This window comes from Patagioenas fasciata, chromosome 4 (assembly GCF_037038585.1).
Source record: "Patagioenas fasciata isolate bPatFas1 chromosome 4, bPatFas1.hap1, whole genome shotgun sequence".
Lineage (NCBI taxonomy): Eukaryota > Metazoa > Chordata > Aves > Columbiformes > Columbidae > Patagioenas > Patagioenas fasciata.
The window spans coordinates 69,166,406-69,181,570 of record NC_092523.1 but is presented as its reverse complement, the minus strand read 5'-3'; the positions used below and the strand labels follow the sequence as shown (position 1 = coordinate 69,181,570).

At 43.2% G+C, this 15,165-nt stretch overlaps 1 protein-coding gene across 3 annotated transcripts in view; it reads right to left on the bottom strand.

Moving 5' to 3' along the window:
• The window catches only part of TRPC3 (transient receptor potential cation channel subfamily C member 3), a 41,942-nt gene extending 27,031 nt beyond the window's left edge, over positions 1-14,911 (bottom strand). For 2 of the 3 annotated variants that reach the window (XM_065836649.2, XM_065836651.2), the window contains exons 1-2: positions 14,187-14,909; positions 3,892-4,663 (exon numbers count right to left, since the gene is read on the bottom strand). In XM_065836649.2, coding sequence (XP_065692721.2) covers positions 3,892-4,663; positions 14,187-14,413 — 999 coding nt within the window. In that variant the 5' untranslated portion in view covers positions 14,414-14,909. Of the gene's footprint in view, positions 1-3,891; positions 4,664-14,186 lie in introns of all 3 variants that reach the window. The other variant, XM_071808090.1, reaches the window with a different exon arrangement.
• Positions 14,912-15,165: the final 254 nt, after the last annotated feature.

Sequence of the window (15,165 nt, the reverse complement as noted above, 5' to 3'; positions counted from 1 at the left end):
AAAAAGTAAAGAAAATCAGGTGAGCACTTTTAAGAGACAGGAAAAAAGGAAATACGAAGAGGGAAGTGAATAGAAGAAAAGAGGGGAAGAAGACAAGTGGATGCAAAGAACAAAAGGGGTAACAATGTCAAGAAGCAACTACAGTAAAAGAGATGAAGAGTAAAAGGAGAAATAGGAGCTTGCAACAGGGATTTCACAAAGGTGTAAGTAAGGAAGCTCGAGGAGAAAAGTAGTAGAACAAAATGGTCTTTCGGGCTCCAGTTCCCCATCTATTTTTGTTCTTTTCAGTACTTGTTTCTGGCTACATGTCTCGTATCTTCCAAGAAAAATGAAGGTTCACTGGTTTCTTTGAATCCTTTCTCCTCACTTCTGAAGGGAAAATTTTAAAAGGAAAAAAAAAAATCAGTGCAATTAATAAGGCTTTTTAATGTTTATGGGTGGCTGACTGTTATGAATGAATGTCCTAAGCCACCTTCCCACATTCCTAATACACTTGTGCAAACTCTGATTCACACTTGAACATCAGAATTTGTTAATGCAAATCATAAGTGATAGAGGTGGACTGGACTCCACATACGCAAAGGAGATAAGGTTCTAATTTAGCAAGCATTTTCTAGAAAGCTTTGCCCTCAGGCGTTTTTAAGCAGGTTCACCCTGTATTCTTTCTCTGTTGGAAAACCACACAGGAAGGTCTTTTCTGTGTGACTGCTCCACGTCAAGTAAATGCATTGCTGCAAGCGTGCACAGGAAATGCTATGGGTTTTAATGCAACATAGACTTTAAGAATAAGTCATGAATGTAATCAAAAGTCCCTTCAAACACATTCGTCCGTTTTCCGTGGGAGACAAATGATTTTGTGCATTTTTCTTTACCCTGAAACAATTCTGCTCAGTGTTGCGCTATAGATTGAATTTGATTGGAATTTCCAGTGACGATCCTAAAGGAAAGCGCACCAGAAGTCTACCAGTCATTCTCCCTCATATGAAGTGTGAATGTTGGACTAGAAGCCTTCTCCTCTGGGACATGACACAGCACACAGTTGTTAGCAAAAGACATTTGGATGACGCACCTATAGAAAAACCACTGAACAGACAGATACAAATTGGACTTATAACAAATGTGGCAAGCTCTCACAATGGACCTCTGTAAGACACAGAAGCGCTGCTGGTTTTCCCCTCAATCTGCCTCTCCAGCTCTCAGGGCAGCACCTCATATTTAATTCACGCCACAAGCAGCCCCACCACACCTGCCCACAGCCCCAGGGGAATACCCAGTTTTCTTATCAGCCGTGCAATTTCAGTCCTTCCTGAACTTAGTTTAATGGTGATGCTAGAAAAATCCCTTGCCTCCTCTTTTTCCCCCTCCCTCCTTACCTTTGCTACCACCCCTTCTGCCCAGGAAGGGCAGCCAACTGTTGATGCCAGAGGAGAACAAGCAGCTCTCCTGCCAGGCCTGGTAGAGACAGAAAGAGCACCCTGGGATGCACAAGAAACAGAAGGAAGATAGATAGATAGATAGATAGATAGATAGATAGATAGATAGATAGATAGATAGATAGATACGAGGTCAGTGAGGAAAATAATTATTTCACTGGAATGTTTTGATTTTAATTAATTTCTATGCTAGCTACAAGCCAGGAACAATTTCTGCTGCAGGTGCCAAAACTGAATTATCTCTTACACCTGTCAAGGGTAGCAGCCATGGAAGTGCTACCCTCGAATAGAGAAATCTGTGCAAATAGTGCATTTCTTGGTTTCTTAGGCATCTCAAAATATCAAAAAACAGAAAATAAACAGTTGAAAAATTTTAAAAATAAAGAAAATAATTTGAAACCCAGAATATTTTTTTATTCTGCAACAATTCTAATATTTTTTAAAACTGATGGGGTTTTTTTTTAAGTTCTGGTTTGAAATGAGAAGTCCAACCAAACAACATTGCTTTTTCTCCTCCAAAATTTCAAGCTACTTGCTTCCCAACAGAATTTGTATTTGTGGTATTAGTACCTATGATACAGGAGCTTCCCATGTGTTTTATATCTTTTTTACTGAAATGTCTCTATTCAGTTCTAATCACCTACATCCTCCCTCTACAAAATCATGACACAGCTTGCCTTATGTAGCTTTTGGTAGCAGAGACTGCATTCCTGCACTTAAATTGAGTCCCTAAATCCACCGGCATTTCTGAACACAGGTACATTAACAAAATTTATATGCAATATCATAAAGAAAAAGATGGATGGTAGAGTTTCTGAGATGTCAGCCCAGAAGAAAAGGCCTCTTTAAGAAACTGCAGGAGAAAAAAGGCAACAAGAAAAAAATAGGGGGTTGTAAGCACAATCACCAAAATGCTATTCAGGAAATCCGTGAATATCCATCTCCGGCACACAATCTGGAGACCCTGAGGCTCTCAGGTCATTGGCCCAGTTGAAAAGAAATTGATGATAAAAGGACTGAGTTATACTCAGAGATTTAACCTTCTATAATAGTCTCTAAATGAGGTACATAACCGTAATTCATTCTGTGAAGCACAGAATCCAAGAGGCTCTGTGTATATTATGTAAATCTTCAATTCTCCAATTTTATGTTTACAAAGAGTTCTACCAGTTCAGCAGTTTTTCAGCATAGAAAAAAGAAAAATCTGACATTTTTCCTACACTTCTGAATATATATTAATACATTGAGGAAGTACTCAATCCATTTGCCGTATTACACAACACAAAGCACAGTATGAGGGGGATTCTTCAGCAAAGGAGGGAGAGTCAAGGTTTAAGCTGACTTCTACACTTTATCAGTACATGGTATAACACAGGAATCCTTCTCAGCACTAAAATTTTATCTTTACTCAGCTACATCTGGAGCTACAGTTTCTCAGGAGTTTAAAACTGTTTCTTCCTCTTCTGGTAAAATTCACTTCATTAATTTCTGTTTATTTTCCTTCAGGATGTTGTATATTTCTTCTGAGTACTCCACAGTGTTAGCAATGCTTGCTGTTGTTTGAAAAGGTTAATGCATATTTTGCCTCAGATCATTTACAAAGATAGTAAACAAGTGGTACCCAACACAGACCCTGCAGAACCCCATTATATTTCTTGCTATGACTAGGTAAAATGCTATTAACACCACCACTCACTGAGGACAATCTGTCATTCCCCAAGGTGAGTTTTGCTTATCACATTCAGTCTCCTGAGGTTTGGGTTTTTTTATTTTTCAAGAGAACTGGGGGAAAAAAAAAAATTAAGCACACAAAACCAAACACCAACCACACCACCGGGCAACAGCTAAGTAAGTCATTAATTGTCTGATGGAGAAGCTGAAATATCCAGAAAAGTCAGGGCACTGACATACTAAACCAAATACGGCTCAAAAACAGGTAAAAAGACCAACATCTGTAATCATTCTAACACCTGGTTTTGAATGAGTGACATTTCCAAAACTTATCAAAAAACCCCACTTCCTGTATTTGTAATTTGAACACATAACTCAAAATGATTATGAATAAGAAAGAGGGAATAAGGTTAATGCTGCAGTATGCTCAAGTAAAGTGTTATGTTTCTGCCCAACATTTTTAACTAAAAATGATCTTTGCCTGCTACAACAAACAAAATTGTTTTCCATCTGCTGCGAGATTATCAGAATATACACTGCCCCTTTTTTCCAATTTTCTCCATACAGAGTAGGTGCAAAAGCAATTTCATTTCATTAAAAGTTCTTTTTCAAAAGGCTTGTGTATTGAAAACTCAAAATCAAGAACAAAAGAGACCAAAAAAAAATCATAAAAGCATTTGCAGTTGAAAAGACACAAAAAATAATTTCAGGCATCTAAATATATAATGCAATAGCAGAAACTTTAAAACAGTAACGAAGACAGAAAGACACACCAAGACACCATTACCTTGAATTCTTTTTCAATGTTGGCCAATTTGGCAAGTTCATTGCTGAGTTCTAGAGCAGTGAGTACCGGATCTTCACTGGAGAGGGACAGATAAGCCGGGCTAGCCAGTCCTTTGTATGCATTTATTCTTGACCTAGAGTGACTGAAAGAATCATGCTTTTGCTTCTCTGTACAGTCATTACATTTGCAGAAATAATCATGAGGTCTTTCTATTCTTGCTCCTTTCATCAATAGCATGTGCACGACTTCGTATTTTTGGCAGTGGGCAGCTAAAATTATGGGAGTGATATCTGGAGAAAAGCGGGTACCGTCTTCGTCATAGGAATAAAAATCATCATCCTGGAGCTCCTGCTCACAAGGGCTCAGAGTCAGTCGCTTATTTACTGAAAACCCAGGATGATTCAAAATTGCTTCTACTATCCTGATGTAGCCCTTGCTGATTGCAAGCAGCAGGGCATCTCCAATCCGTGCCAAGTTCTCTTTTTTTAACAGAAGTTCTGTCACCTCCAAATGTTCATTCCCTACAGCAAGCTGCAAGGCGTTTTGGCCCATGTAGTCAACGCAGTTGACATTCAGTGTTTTTGACTCCTCCAGCATTTTGCGCACCACAGGTATGTTCCCATACTCGGCTGCATCCAGAAAGCGCTCTTCTTCAGCGGTAAGACTAGTGCCCCTGTTGTTGAACATGAACGCTGGGCCTCTAATGGCCTGTCGCCTTCCCTTCTCCCTCATCATAGTCATACGTCTCAGAGAAGGACTTTCTTCAATGTACCTAATGAGAAAACAAAAACGTAACAGCATTCAATTGTGTTGGTTATTTGTAGCTTCCGCCTCTCCTGCAGCTGCAAAAATAATTGCTTCTTTTGTCTCTTGTCATTTGTCCATCTATTGACAAGAAGCATTCTTTGCTGTGATCTTTCTGCCTTCATATTTGCTTGTCTGCAATCTAAAGGCACTTACAGGTTCTGCTAGCATGGACAAAAGTAGTATTGTTTGGTTTTGTTGGGTTTTTTTCCTTAATGTAAGACATCACTTCTCTTCAGAAATCCCTCCCAACTCACTTTGGTGTATATATATACATATATAAAAAATAAAAACACATCTACTATACTACTTCCAGTAATAACACTATCCACCATAGTCATTCAAGCTGATGGCTTAAAGAAGGCAATAGTTATGCTTACCATATTGTAGTTCACATAAATGAAAGGTGAAAACAAGTTTTCTTCCTGATGTCTTGCCAAGCAACACACAGTAAAGCCTGATCTCATGCTTTCTACTGTTTACTACTAGAAATGTTAACCAAATATGGAAGATTCTACTCACAAGCCAATTTGTTCAAATTAAAGGTATTTAAAAAACAAGAGTTCATACACATTCAACAGACTTTCTGGATACTAGTAACTAAACCACTCGCAGATTCCAGGCACTGGCCATGGCCCAGTGTAGACTGGGATCAGCTCTCATTCCAGCGGCCCTTCTGCAGTGCTGTGGGTTATATTTGGCCTATTTCTGTTATCCATCTACCATTCCAGGCGAGGAAGGGTAAGAAGCTATCTAACATCATTACGTGACTATGTATCTTTTTAAAAGGCCTCATACATTCTTGTAATGCCATGAAGAAAAACAGGAAAGTCAAAGAGTGACTGAATGAAATGAAAAGTGGGATAGCAGGCTGCCCTGGAGAGAGGAAAGTGAGATTGTTTAGGAAAGGGAACTGAGAACTAACTGGAGAAGCTGTGAACTCCCCTCAAAAACTGCTAGCAAAAGCAGAAAGAGGGAGAAAAAGGAACAGGGGAGGAAGTGAGCAAGCTAATTCAGAAAACACAGAGACTGAAATTATGAACCAGTGCAGATACTGGCTGAGAGCAGCAGGGAGTAAACAGGAGTAGGCTGAGAGAACAGATCAGATGTTGAGCTGGATCTCACTAGGTAGGGAAACTAGAGAAGGAAAGGAGGTTCAGAGCAGTAAGACTATGAGTTGCAAAGAAAATCGACTTAGGATGAGAGGCTGAAGAGCAAATCCTACCTAGCTGGAAAAAACAGCAACAGGAAACAACTGCCTGGCAAGGTCTGAAGCAACAGAATGATGGGATCAGGCCAAAGCGGTCACAGCTGGGGCAAGAACTAGTACTTAGTTCTTCTAAGTATTAGTATTAAGTATTAGTACTTCTGTACTAATGCCTGACAGAGCACAGGCCAAAGGCCTGGAAAGGTACTCAGGATACCACAACCTTCCTTCACTACCATCTGCAAATAAATCTGAAACCTATCAGCAATCTCCTTTCCTTTCTAGTCCAGCTCAATACTGAGAAAGACAGCCTCCAGCTGCTATCAGTTAAACCATTAGCTCGAGGGCTAGAGATCACTCCAGCTGATTTGATGGGCACAGAGGCATCAGTGCAGCTGATAATATATGAGTCAATAGAGGCTGTGCTTTGAATACATATAACACTATATATATGCTACAAAGAGACAAACAGGCTTTATAAATTTAAAATTTGTTTCTTAAGTACTATGTGCCTCTGTTTCTCATTTATAAAAAAAGAGAACATTTGGCTCCTGCTTTGCATGACCACTGTGAAAAGTAATTAATGCACCTCAGTGGAAAAGTCAGATACAAGAGTAAAAGGCCAGACAGAAAAACTCAAGAGCACATTAATCCTTCTACCCTCAGTGCAAAAGCCAGGTAATGTGCATTAAGAGAGATGTGGGTCCACATAATGAATGCTCAGGGCAAAGCAAAATATCAAATAGCCCTTTTTAGGCAATCCCTGTCAGTCTGTGAAAGAGCAGAACCAAGGGAAAAATGGCACACGCACACAAAGGCTACACATTCAAGTGAACACAGAGGAACCTGCATGGGCAGCTTCAAAAGCTGCGTATCCTAATTGCTGCAGGTTTCAATCCACAACCAGAGTAACATTCTCCTAAATGCAGTCCTTTTCATTTTTTGTATGACCTTTCAACAATGAGCTTAGCTGTATTACCACTGCATAAAATATGCCTTTGACATCACTGAATTTCCCCACATGCAGCAATGGCAACCCTAACAGTTTTCATTGGGCATAACTAATCCCATTCAGGTTATAAGAATATGTATAGACTTCCAGCTATCTGCATCAGCTGTAATAAATGCAGCAAAACACAAAATCTTAATCACTTTATCACAGCTACAAATATCATGAAAGCTAGTCCATACTCTGAACATTTCAGTTAATAAAAATGGGCAGTTCCATTGCAGACCAAGTAAAGAGATTGTAATACTCATTACCAAGGGCAGGCCTCTCCTGGGATGAAGCATTTCATCTTGCTACATTTTCATGTGTGGCTGGTGTTTCTGGACCACCAGAAATGATCTGGGCCGCACTGCAGTGTAAGCAATGCTAACTGGTATTTACTTCTCAAAATATGTGCCAAAACCGCTTTGTCAAACCTGGCAGATCCATTCTTCTTCACTTCTGTAACACCTTCTTAAAGTCTACGACAAAGGCTGCATAACAGAGGAGATTTGTGACTGTCAAACACAGAACTGATATAGTGTCTTAAACCTCTGGCATATTTCACATTTGGGAGCATTCAGACAAAGATTTCAGCCCAGAGTACACATGGTAAACAGCTACACTATGCTACTACCTTAGTCCCCAACAAAATCAGAAGTAAACCTGGGAATATTGTATTTTCATAGTTACCTTTTCAATAAGATCTTATAGTCTGCCACGCTATTATGTTTCTGTTCTTCTTCCACATCTAAAAACATACAGCTATGGAAATGTAATTGTTTATTGTGGTTCATAAAGAAAAAAGCATGGCAATTTTTTAAAAAGTAAAAAAGACAGAGCAGATTGAGTCATGCTGCCTTCTTGATTTAAGATGACTCTAAACTGCTACCCTGAATCTCATTCATCTTTTATGAGATAGGTAGCAACACATTTGCCTCTATATATTCGGAGTAATTTTTCAGCCTATTTTGAAATATGACACTTATTTTCTGTTTTATCTATTTTTGTTTCAAAACCCACTGTCTGACCAAGGTGATTCATCTGACTTCTGTAAAAAGAGATATATCCTTCCAGCGGTGTTGCATTAGAATATCTTCTCAATAAGAAAGGTTTCCTCAGCTATAAATCTTATGACCGAAATTATTTATTCAAAGTGACTGCAATATCTTCTCAAAACAAGGATGAAAGTTGCTTTGTATTTTAATGATTAAAGTGTTCTCAAGACCTCCTGAAAAAATCCAAAGCAAAAAAAGTCTCAACCAGCACCACACAACCAGAAGACTGTTCAGTTAATTCACACCTCCCTCCGCTCTTCTTCCCCTCTTCCCTCAGCAAATTCAAAGACCTTGAAGCCAGTGCAGCTCTGGTCAGAGTACTGCATGCAAGAGGCATCGGGTACAAGAGCTCCTATACCGTTTTCTGCTCTCCTGTTCTTACATCCAATAGTTTAAGCTATCCCAAAGCACGAAGAAAATGGTTAAAATTTTAGTTTTAACTATTTAACTGTTTTCAGCACATTTTATATGTAATACTTGCCAACTGCAGTAATCAAAGCAACAAAATCTCAAGTAACATCTCTAAATATAATTAAACTGGCTTAAAAATAAAATGAAAATAGAACTAAGTAGGCATTAATTATTTGCGTTCTATTTCCTAAAGCCTTTAAAGTTCATATTCTCAGCCTTGCCTCTGCGAGGAGCTGTCAACTAACATCAAAAGAGGGAAGGAGAAATAGAAATTGTGATGCTACTCTTCCCAACTGTTCATAATAGTTGCAAGAACACAAAAAATTAACTACCTGTAGAACATATGGCAAAAACTCCACAAGAACATCGAGCAAGAAAAATGCCCAATTATTTTATTCTTCAGCAAAGATACACCACAACATCAAGTAAGTTCTACTCCTAGTACACAGGCTGCATATTTATACTACATGGTATGTGGCAGGACGGCAAGAGGACAGAATTCAGTCCCCTTTTTCTGACATGAAGAAGCAGCCGAGCCCCTCTATTTTTTGAACAATTATTTTTCACATTTCACAGCAGAAAAATGGCCAAGGAGTCTGCAAAGCCTCAGGCTTCTGTGTGATGCTAGCACAACCAAGGATGAAACTGGAGAAGAGCAGTCATGTTCACTGGGGTACACCAGCTCCACCATATCTGGACATGTTTCACTTGACCCCAAGCATGCACCAGTTAGGCAGCTGTTCTGAGGAACTGAAAAGCTTCACTGGCCAGGAAGAACTTCAGAAACTGTACACCAAGCTTCAGAATCATTCATTCATCAGCATAAAACAAGGATGGTCTTAAGTTACAAGTTTTATTTCCTTAACCATATTGCTACCATTAGTCATTTGCCAGCTTAAGTCTAGTTCATTGTTTCCTACTAGGGAACCTCTCAATAACTTCAGTGGTAGCCTTAAATGAGCATAACTCACTACAAGATGATTAACAATTAACCAAGACATGTCAGCCCCTTGTTGAACAATATGCAAGCAGGACAAATCCATTGCAGCTTTGCAGCAGAACTCCGACACTAGTGAGGCCACAGCTCCTGAAGGAGACCACCTTTCAAGACCTTTCCCTAATGGTGAGTATCACGAGCTTTCAGACAGAGCCATGTTGTGTAGACTCTGAACAACCAACTGGTTCATTACATACCAGCTAATGTCGTAAGACACAAAAACCTATCCTACCTTATAACATGTTTATGTTTACCTTAAATGTTTTGATCTGAAATGTATGACCTTCACATGTGCAATAAAAACTATGTTTAAAAAGTTTTCCACTAGACAAGCAATGGCCATCAACTCTTGCATTTTGTATGTAGCACATTTACTATGACCTTATATTGCATCGTATTGCTGCCCAGACAGTTACTGCTATGCACAGAGCCAGAAATTTGAGCAGCACAACAACTGCAAAGGACTGGAGTAACTATTGCGATTCCTCTGCTTCTACCACAGATTATTTCACTTACAGATTTCTACTCTGTTATTCTACCCATCCCTTTTCATGTTCAAACTTTCTAATTGTAGCAGAAGGACGTGGGACAAACAGTTGACCTGAGAATTCCTTGTGTTCTGCTGTTCATTACCTCATCAGTAGAAATTCGAAAGATTTATAATCTTGTTTCTATTTTTTAACACTGAAAACTGCATAAGCTATTTAAAAAAAAAAAAAAAAATAAGTTGGAGAAGCAGAGGTTTCTTTCTGAGCCTTTCCAGATGTGTAGAGCAATTTGCTATCATTTGTACTGAAGAACAAGCTGTTAATTCTCCCCAAACTATTAAATGCAATAAAAGGTGGCATCAACAATTTACAGGCAGTTTACCCCACTGCTAAACTGCAGTACAACATTAGCAATCTCAAACCTATTCTAGCCCTGAAAAGGAAACGCAGTCCAGTGATTATAGAGAGATCAGATAAGTACATCACGGGAACAGCAACGTGCATGCACATTTAAAAGAAACAGCACCAGAGTCTGTGGCATGGAAGATACCGATTGTGCCTCTTGTTCAACCAAAACTAACCTCTCAGGTCCCAGTTAAAATGAAAGAATGATAATTCCCTTACTCCTAAAAGTAAGTGCTCAGACATGCACGTACTCATGACCAGCATTTTAGCTCATGACCCCTGAGGTCACTCAAATATTTGCTTTGCTACCATCGCAGGAAAAGGCTATGTTGTTCCACATGGGGCCACAGCTCCTGGCTCCATGCAGGGTCACAGGTGGTGTCTGGGGGGCAATACACCAGCCTCACTGCCTCTCCCAAATGAAGGCTCTGCCATCCCTCCAAGCTCTGCTACAGCCATGTGCCAGAAGAGGCTGTTGGTAAATTTGTTTCTTCACCAGTAAAAATATTGTCACGTTCATATATGTTTGCATGGAAGCTTGTGCATGTTCCACAGAATTTGGGAATCCCTGCACCAAATCTAGAATGTATTAAATGAGAGCTTCCTTCTCCCTTCTGTGGACCACTGCCTAGGCTTTCCAGAAGGGGGAGGCTTAATTCAGCTGAATGGCAGAACATAAATCAGGCCAGCTGCAAGATCCCACTCAGGTCTGAAGTCTCCCACTGGTCTGAAATGACATAATCCATCATCCAAAATGCCCTCATGCCAGCTCACAGAAGTTCTGTCTCCAAACTGAAAGGAATTAGTCAAAAAATGGAACAAAACACACTGAGATATCAGGAGGAGGTGTACACACTCTTAGTTTGTTCCTTCCCCCCTTATCCCACGAACTATGACAAGCTTTTTTCTATCATTACTCTTCATTAACTCAACAGAAAACACGATTCTGAATTACTGTGGGGGGGGAAGGAAAAAGGGCTATATTTTAATGACAGGAGGGCAGCTATGCACACAGAGAAAAAGACAAACATCTCATCAGGAAAGAGACAAGTTTAGAGGGCTACATCAAAGAAGAATTTTAAGGCCTCTTTTCCACCCAGTCTTTTATTCATGTTCTGTCATTCCACACAGGAAACTGAGCCATGATCTTCAGAGAGACTCAGGAAATCAGGCACCCAGTGACTACTACATTTAATTTACAGGTTTTGTCCACGTTTTTCTCACTGGGACATATAGCACCTTGTGAAACAAGTATTACATCCAGTCTGCAGTCTTAGTAGGAACCTGAGGTTAATTACTTTTTCCAGCAATATTTGGCACAGGAGGGAGCCAGCTGTTCATTGACAGGTACCTTGCCCAGGTTACAGCTTTCAGAGCTAAGAGATTCCAAATACCAACTAAGTGCATCTTCTTGTGCAAACTAATCCACATCTTCCTGCCTCTCTTCCCTTGCACTGTTTGCCAGTACTGAATAATTGGACTACAAAATCTTCTAGTCAAGGCTTCTCACACTCATATTATACATACTAAAGCATTACATGTGTCAGCCTGAGCTCATTATAAGCAAACTGATACTCATACTTATTTCATTAACATATGCTATGATCTTAGGCATTATCACCAAAACACAAAACGTTACTCCAGAAGAAAAATCCTACTGTTACACTAAGGACAACCATGGGCGCATAATAGGGAAAATGGTAGTTGTAGCTCTTTTGCCTCTATGCCCTGTCAGTTCAATATACTCCTATTACATTGATTAATGTCAGCCTTTTTGTGAGTCCGCCAGGCAGTGACTTGCAATCACTGCTGTGATAGACTCCCAGGACAGGATCACAAGAATTACATACTGGGAAGCAATTCCAACAGACAGAGCTCACTCCAGGCTCAAATGCCTGTATCTGTGCAAACTGGTCTCCAGCTTTCGTTCCTGGTGGCATAATACCCATTTCTTAAAGACAGGAATATGCCAACATATATAGGAGGACACTAACCTAATAGAGATTCAGAAAGTTACGGCTCATAGCTCATACAGTACTGTCTAAAAATAAAGTGTCCGAGTTTAAATTGATCCTCTAGGCTCTTTTTATGGTGAATGGAGAAGACAGGCACCTCGAGGAAGAAGATAAATGACTACACTGGCTTGCCCATTGCTATTTCCTCTCTCATCCCATCAACTACAGAGGGAGTCTAGATCAACAACTTAAGGGCAACTAACTTTCCAACAGCTGAAGACATGTGAAAGACTCCTTCACTTGAAGTCTGTATCGCAGGGTAAAGGGTATTTGTGAAGATTTTCTGCACTGGGAACGTAAAAACCACTTTTATTTGTTTTTACCCCATTCTAAGCAATACTACAATTATTTCTGTACTTTACAGTTGTCTCTAGGGTAATTTTAATTAGGGTTTCTTCTATAAAGGCTGAATATATTATGTAAAACTCAAAGTGTTTGTGAACTGTTAATTAAAATATGTAATTAAGAACTATATATTGTCCTGAAAGTGTAAAATACACAAGTAATCCTCAGAGCTAAGTCTATCTAAACTGCAGCGTGTTATCAAAATCAGTGAATAATTCATGGACAACCTACATTTTGTAAGTCCCAGAAAATAAAGTTAACATCCCTCTTAGTAAAACTGAATTTTTTTCTCTTGCAGTAAGTCTAGTCATGGTCAGTATTTATACATATGATTGCATCTTAAAATCCAACAAACTGATTTCTGAAGACAACATTAAACGGGGATAAGATGCATCTCAAGAACTCGGATTTTTCTACACAGGTGCCCTAGATTTCTGTGGGGAGTCTGGCTTCATCACAGCCTAGAATTAAAAAAAAAATGTAAAAGGGATGCATTAGCACAGCTAGTACGAAAGTGTGCAATGGGCTCTCTAAACCTTAGTTGAGTCAATAATAAGGTTTTCTCGGCAGCTACCCTCGTAGTCAGGAAAAACACCATGAAGTTGACTATGTAACACATGATGTCAATGTAAAACATACGTGCTCATCACACTATTAGTGGACCTATTCTTCTCAAAACTGTTCCTAAAAGACGCATAAAGTTTTGTAAAGTGTTTGGCTTTGGGAAAGGAATTTAAAAGAAAAAATAAAGCCAGGAAGAGAGGTAAGCTCCCGTAATGACAAAGCCAAAGGCAGCAGAGGGCGGGGAGCAGCAGGGCAGGGGGCAGCGCGGGAGATGCGCCGCGGGTCCGCGGGCGCGCAGACCCCGCCTGTGCCCGCTGCGCCCGGGCCGGGAGCGCGGGCCGGCCCGCGGCGCGGCCGCCAGGGGGCGCTGCAGAACCCAACGGGCCCCTGCGGGTCTGCCCGCCCGCCCCGAGGAACGGAGCCCGGGAGGGCGGCCGCACAGGCACAGCCCCGCTCCCCGTGGATAGAAGGGATGGCAGCCCAGCGGTTCTGCCGCAAGGCAGGCCTGCACCGCCCTTTCTGCAAGGTTTCGCGCCAACGTCAAAGGCAACTCTGGCAACAAATAGATGCCCGACCGCGGGCGCTTCCCAGCACAGCCCGCTCCTCCGGAGCTGCGGGTGCACCTGATCCCCGCCCAGCACCTGCCTGCCTTCTGCTACGCGCTGCCCCCGCCTCGCCCTGAAGGTGCAAAGCCGAGGGGCTGGGGAGGAGGGAGCGGAGGGCCGGGGGCGGGTAGCGACCGGTCTGTTCCCTCAAGGCACAGTCTGCGAAGTCTCCGCACCTCGGGCATCACAAACCGGGCGCGTTTCCCTCACGCTGCACCGGTGCCGCCCGTTTGCTGACAGGCCGGGCGGACTGCGCTCCCACCGCGGGGCCCGGGCCGCTCCGCAGCCGGAGGCGCTTCCCGGAGCCCAGCGACACAACTTGCCGGGGACACAGCGGCCGGCCCCCGCCTCTCCTCCCGGGAAGTTGCCGGCCAGCACTCTCCTAATCCACCCCTGGGCCCGACTTACATGGTGCTGGAAAAAGGGGGGGGCGGGTAGTAGCCGTAGGGTTCCCGGAGGGTTTTAACGGCTCTTTGGGGCGGCTGAGGGGGCTCCGGTCCCCCATTGACGCCTCTCCAGCCGCGGCGCCGGCGCTGCTGCTCCTCTTCCTCTGCCCCCTCCTCCTCATCCTCCTCCTGCTGCGGGGGGAAGGTCACTCTCCCCTGCTCCTTGCTCTTCCTGCTCTTGCTTGACATGGTCAGGGGCTCCTCAGGCGGCGATGGTGGCGGCGGCTGCTCCCGCTCCCGGCCGGCCTCGTCCGGCAGCGTGTGCGGCGGGGAAGGAGGCAGGAGGAGGAAAGCCCTGCCCGGCGGGGGACAGAGCACCTGGAGGGGACGAAACCCTCACCATACAACCACCGCCGCCCCTCCGCCCTCTCCTCCTGCCGCCCGTCAGGAAGGCGGCGCGATGTGCAGCCCGGCAGCGGGAGCCGGGAAGTGCCGGCGAGCGGGGAAGCGAGCAAGAGACAGGGCTCCCGGCGGCTCTGCCCCTCTCCGCTCCCTGTCATCCTCCCTCGCTAGGGCAGCATCGTTACTGAGGCACGGGGGGGCAGCCGCGGCGGAGAGGAGCAGCCGCCTACCGCAGCGGGCACTCCGGAGAGGAGGGGACGCCTGTCCGACCTGCCAAAATCAGGAACGCCCCCGCTCCTCCCGCCAGCCCAGCGGCCGCCTCAGCCTGGGGCGGGGGGGCGGCAGAGGGAGGCGTTACAAGTGCAGCCCCTCCTGGGCCGCCGCTGAGGTAAAACTGCTCCCGGCGGGCGAGGGCCGGGCACCGGTATCGCCGCTGAGATGGAGTCCTCAGGAGGTCTCCGCTGGTGGACGCTCCCTGTAAAGACGCCAACCCAGCCCTTCCAGCGGTGGCCTTCGAGGGAAACCGAGGCGGGCTTGAGAGCACGGGCTGCTATCGGCAAGGTAGTTTTCTCCAAAAGGGCCCTAGAGCAAAAGAGCTG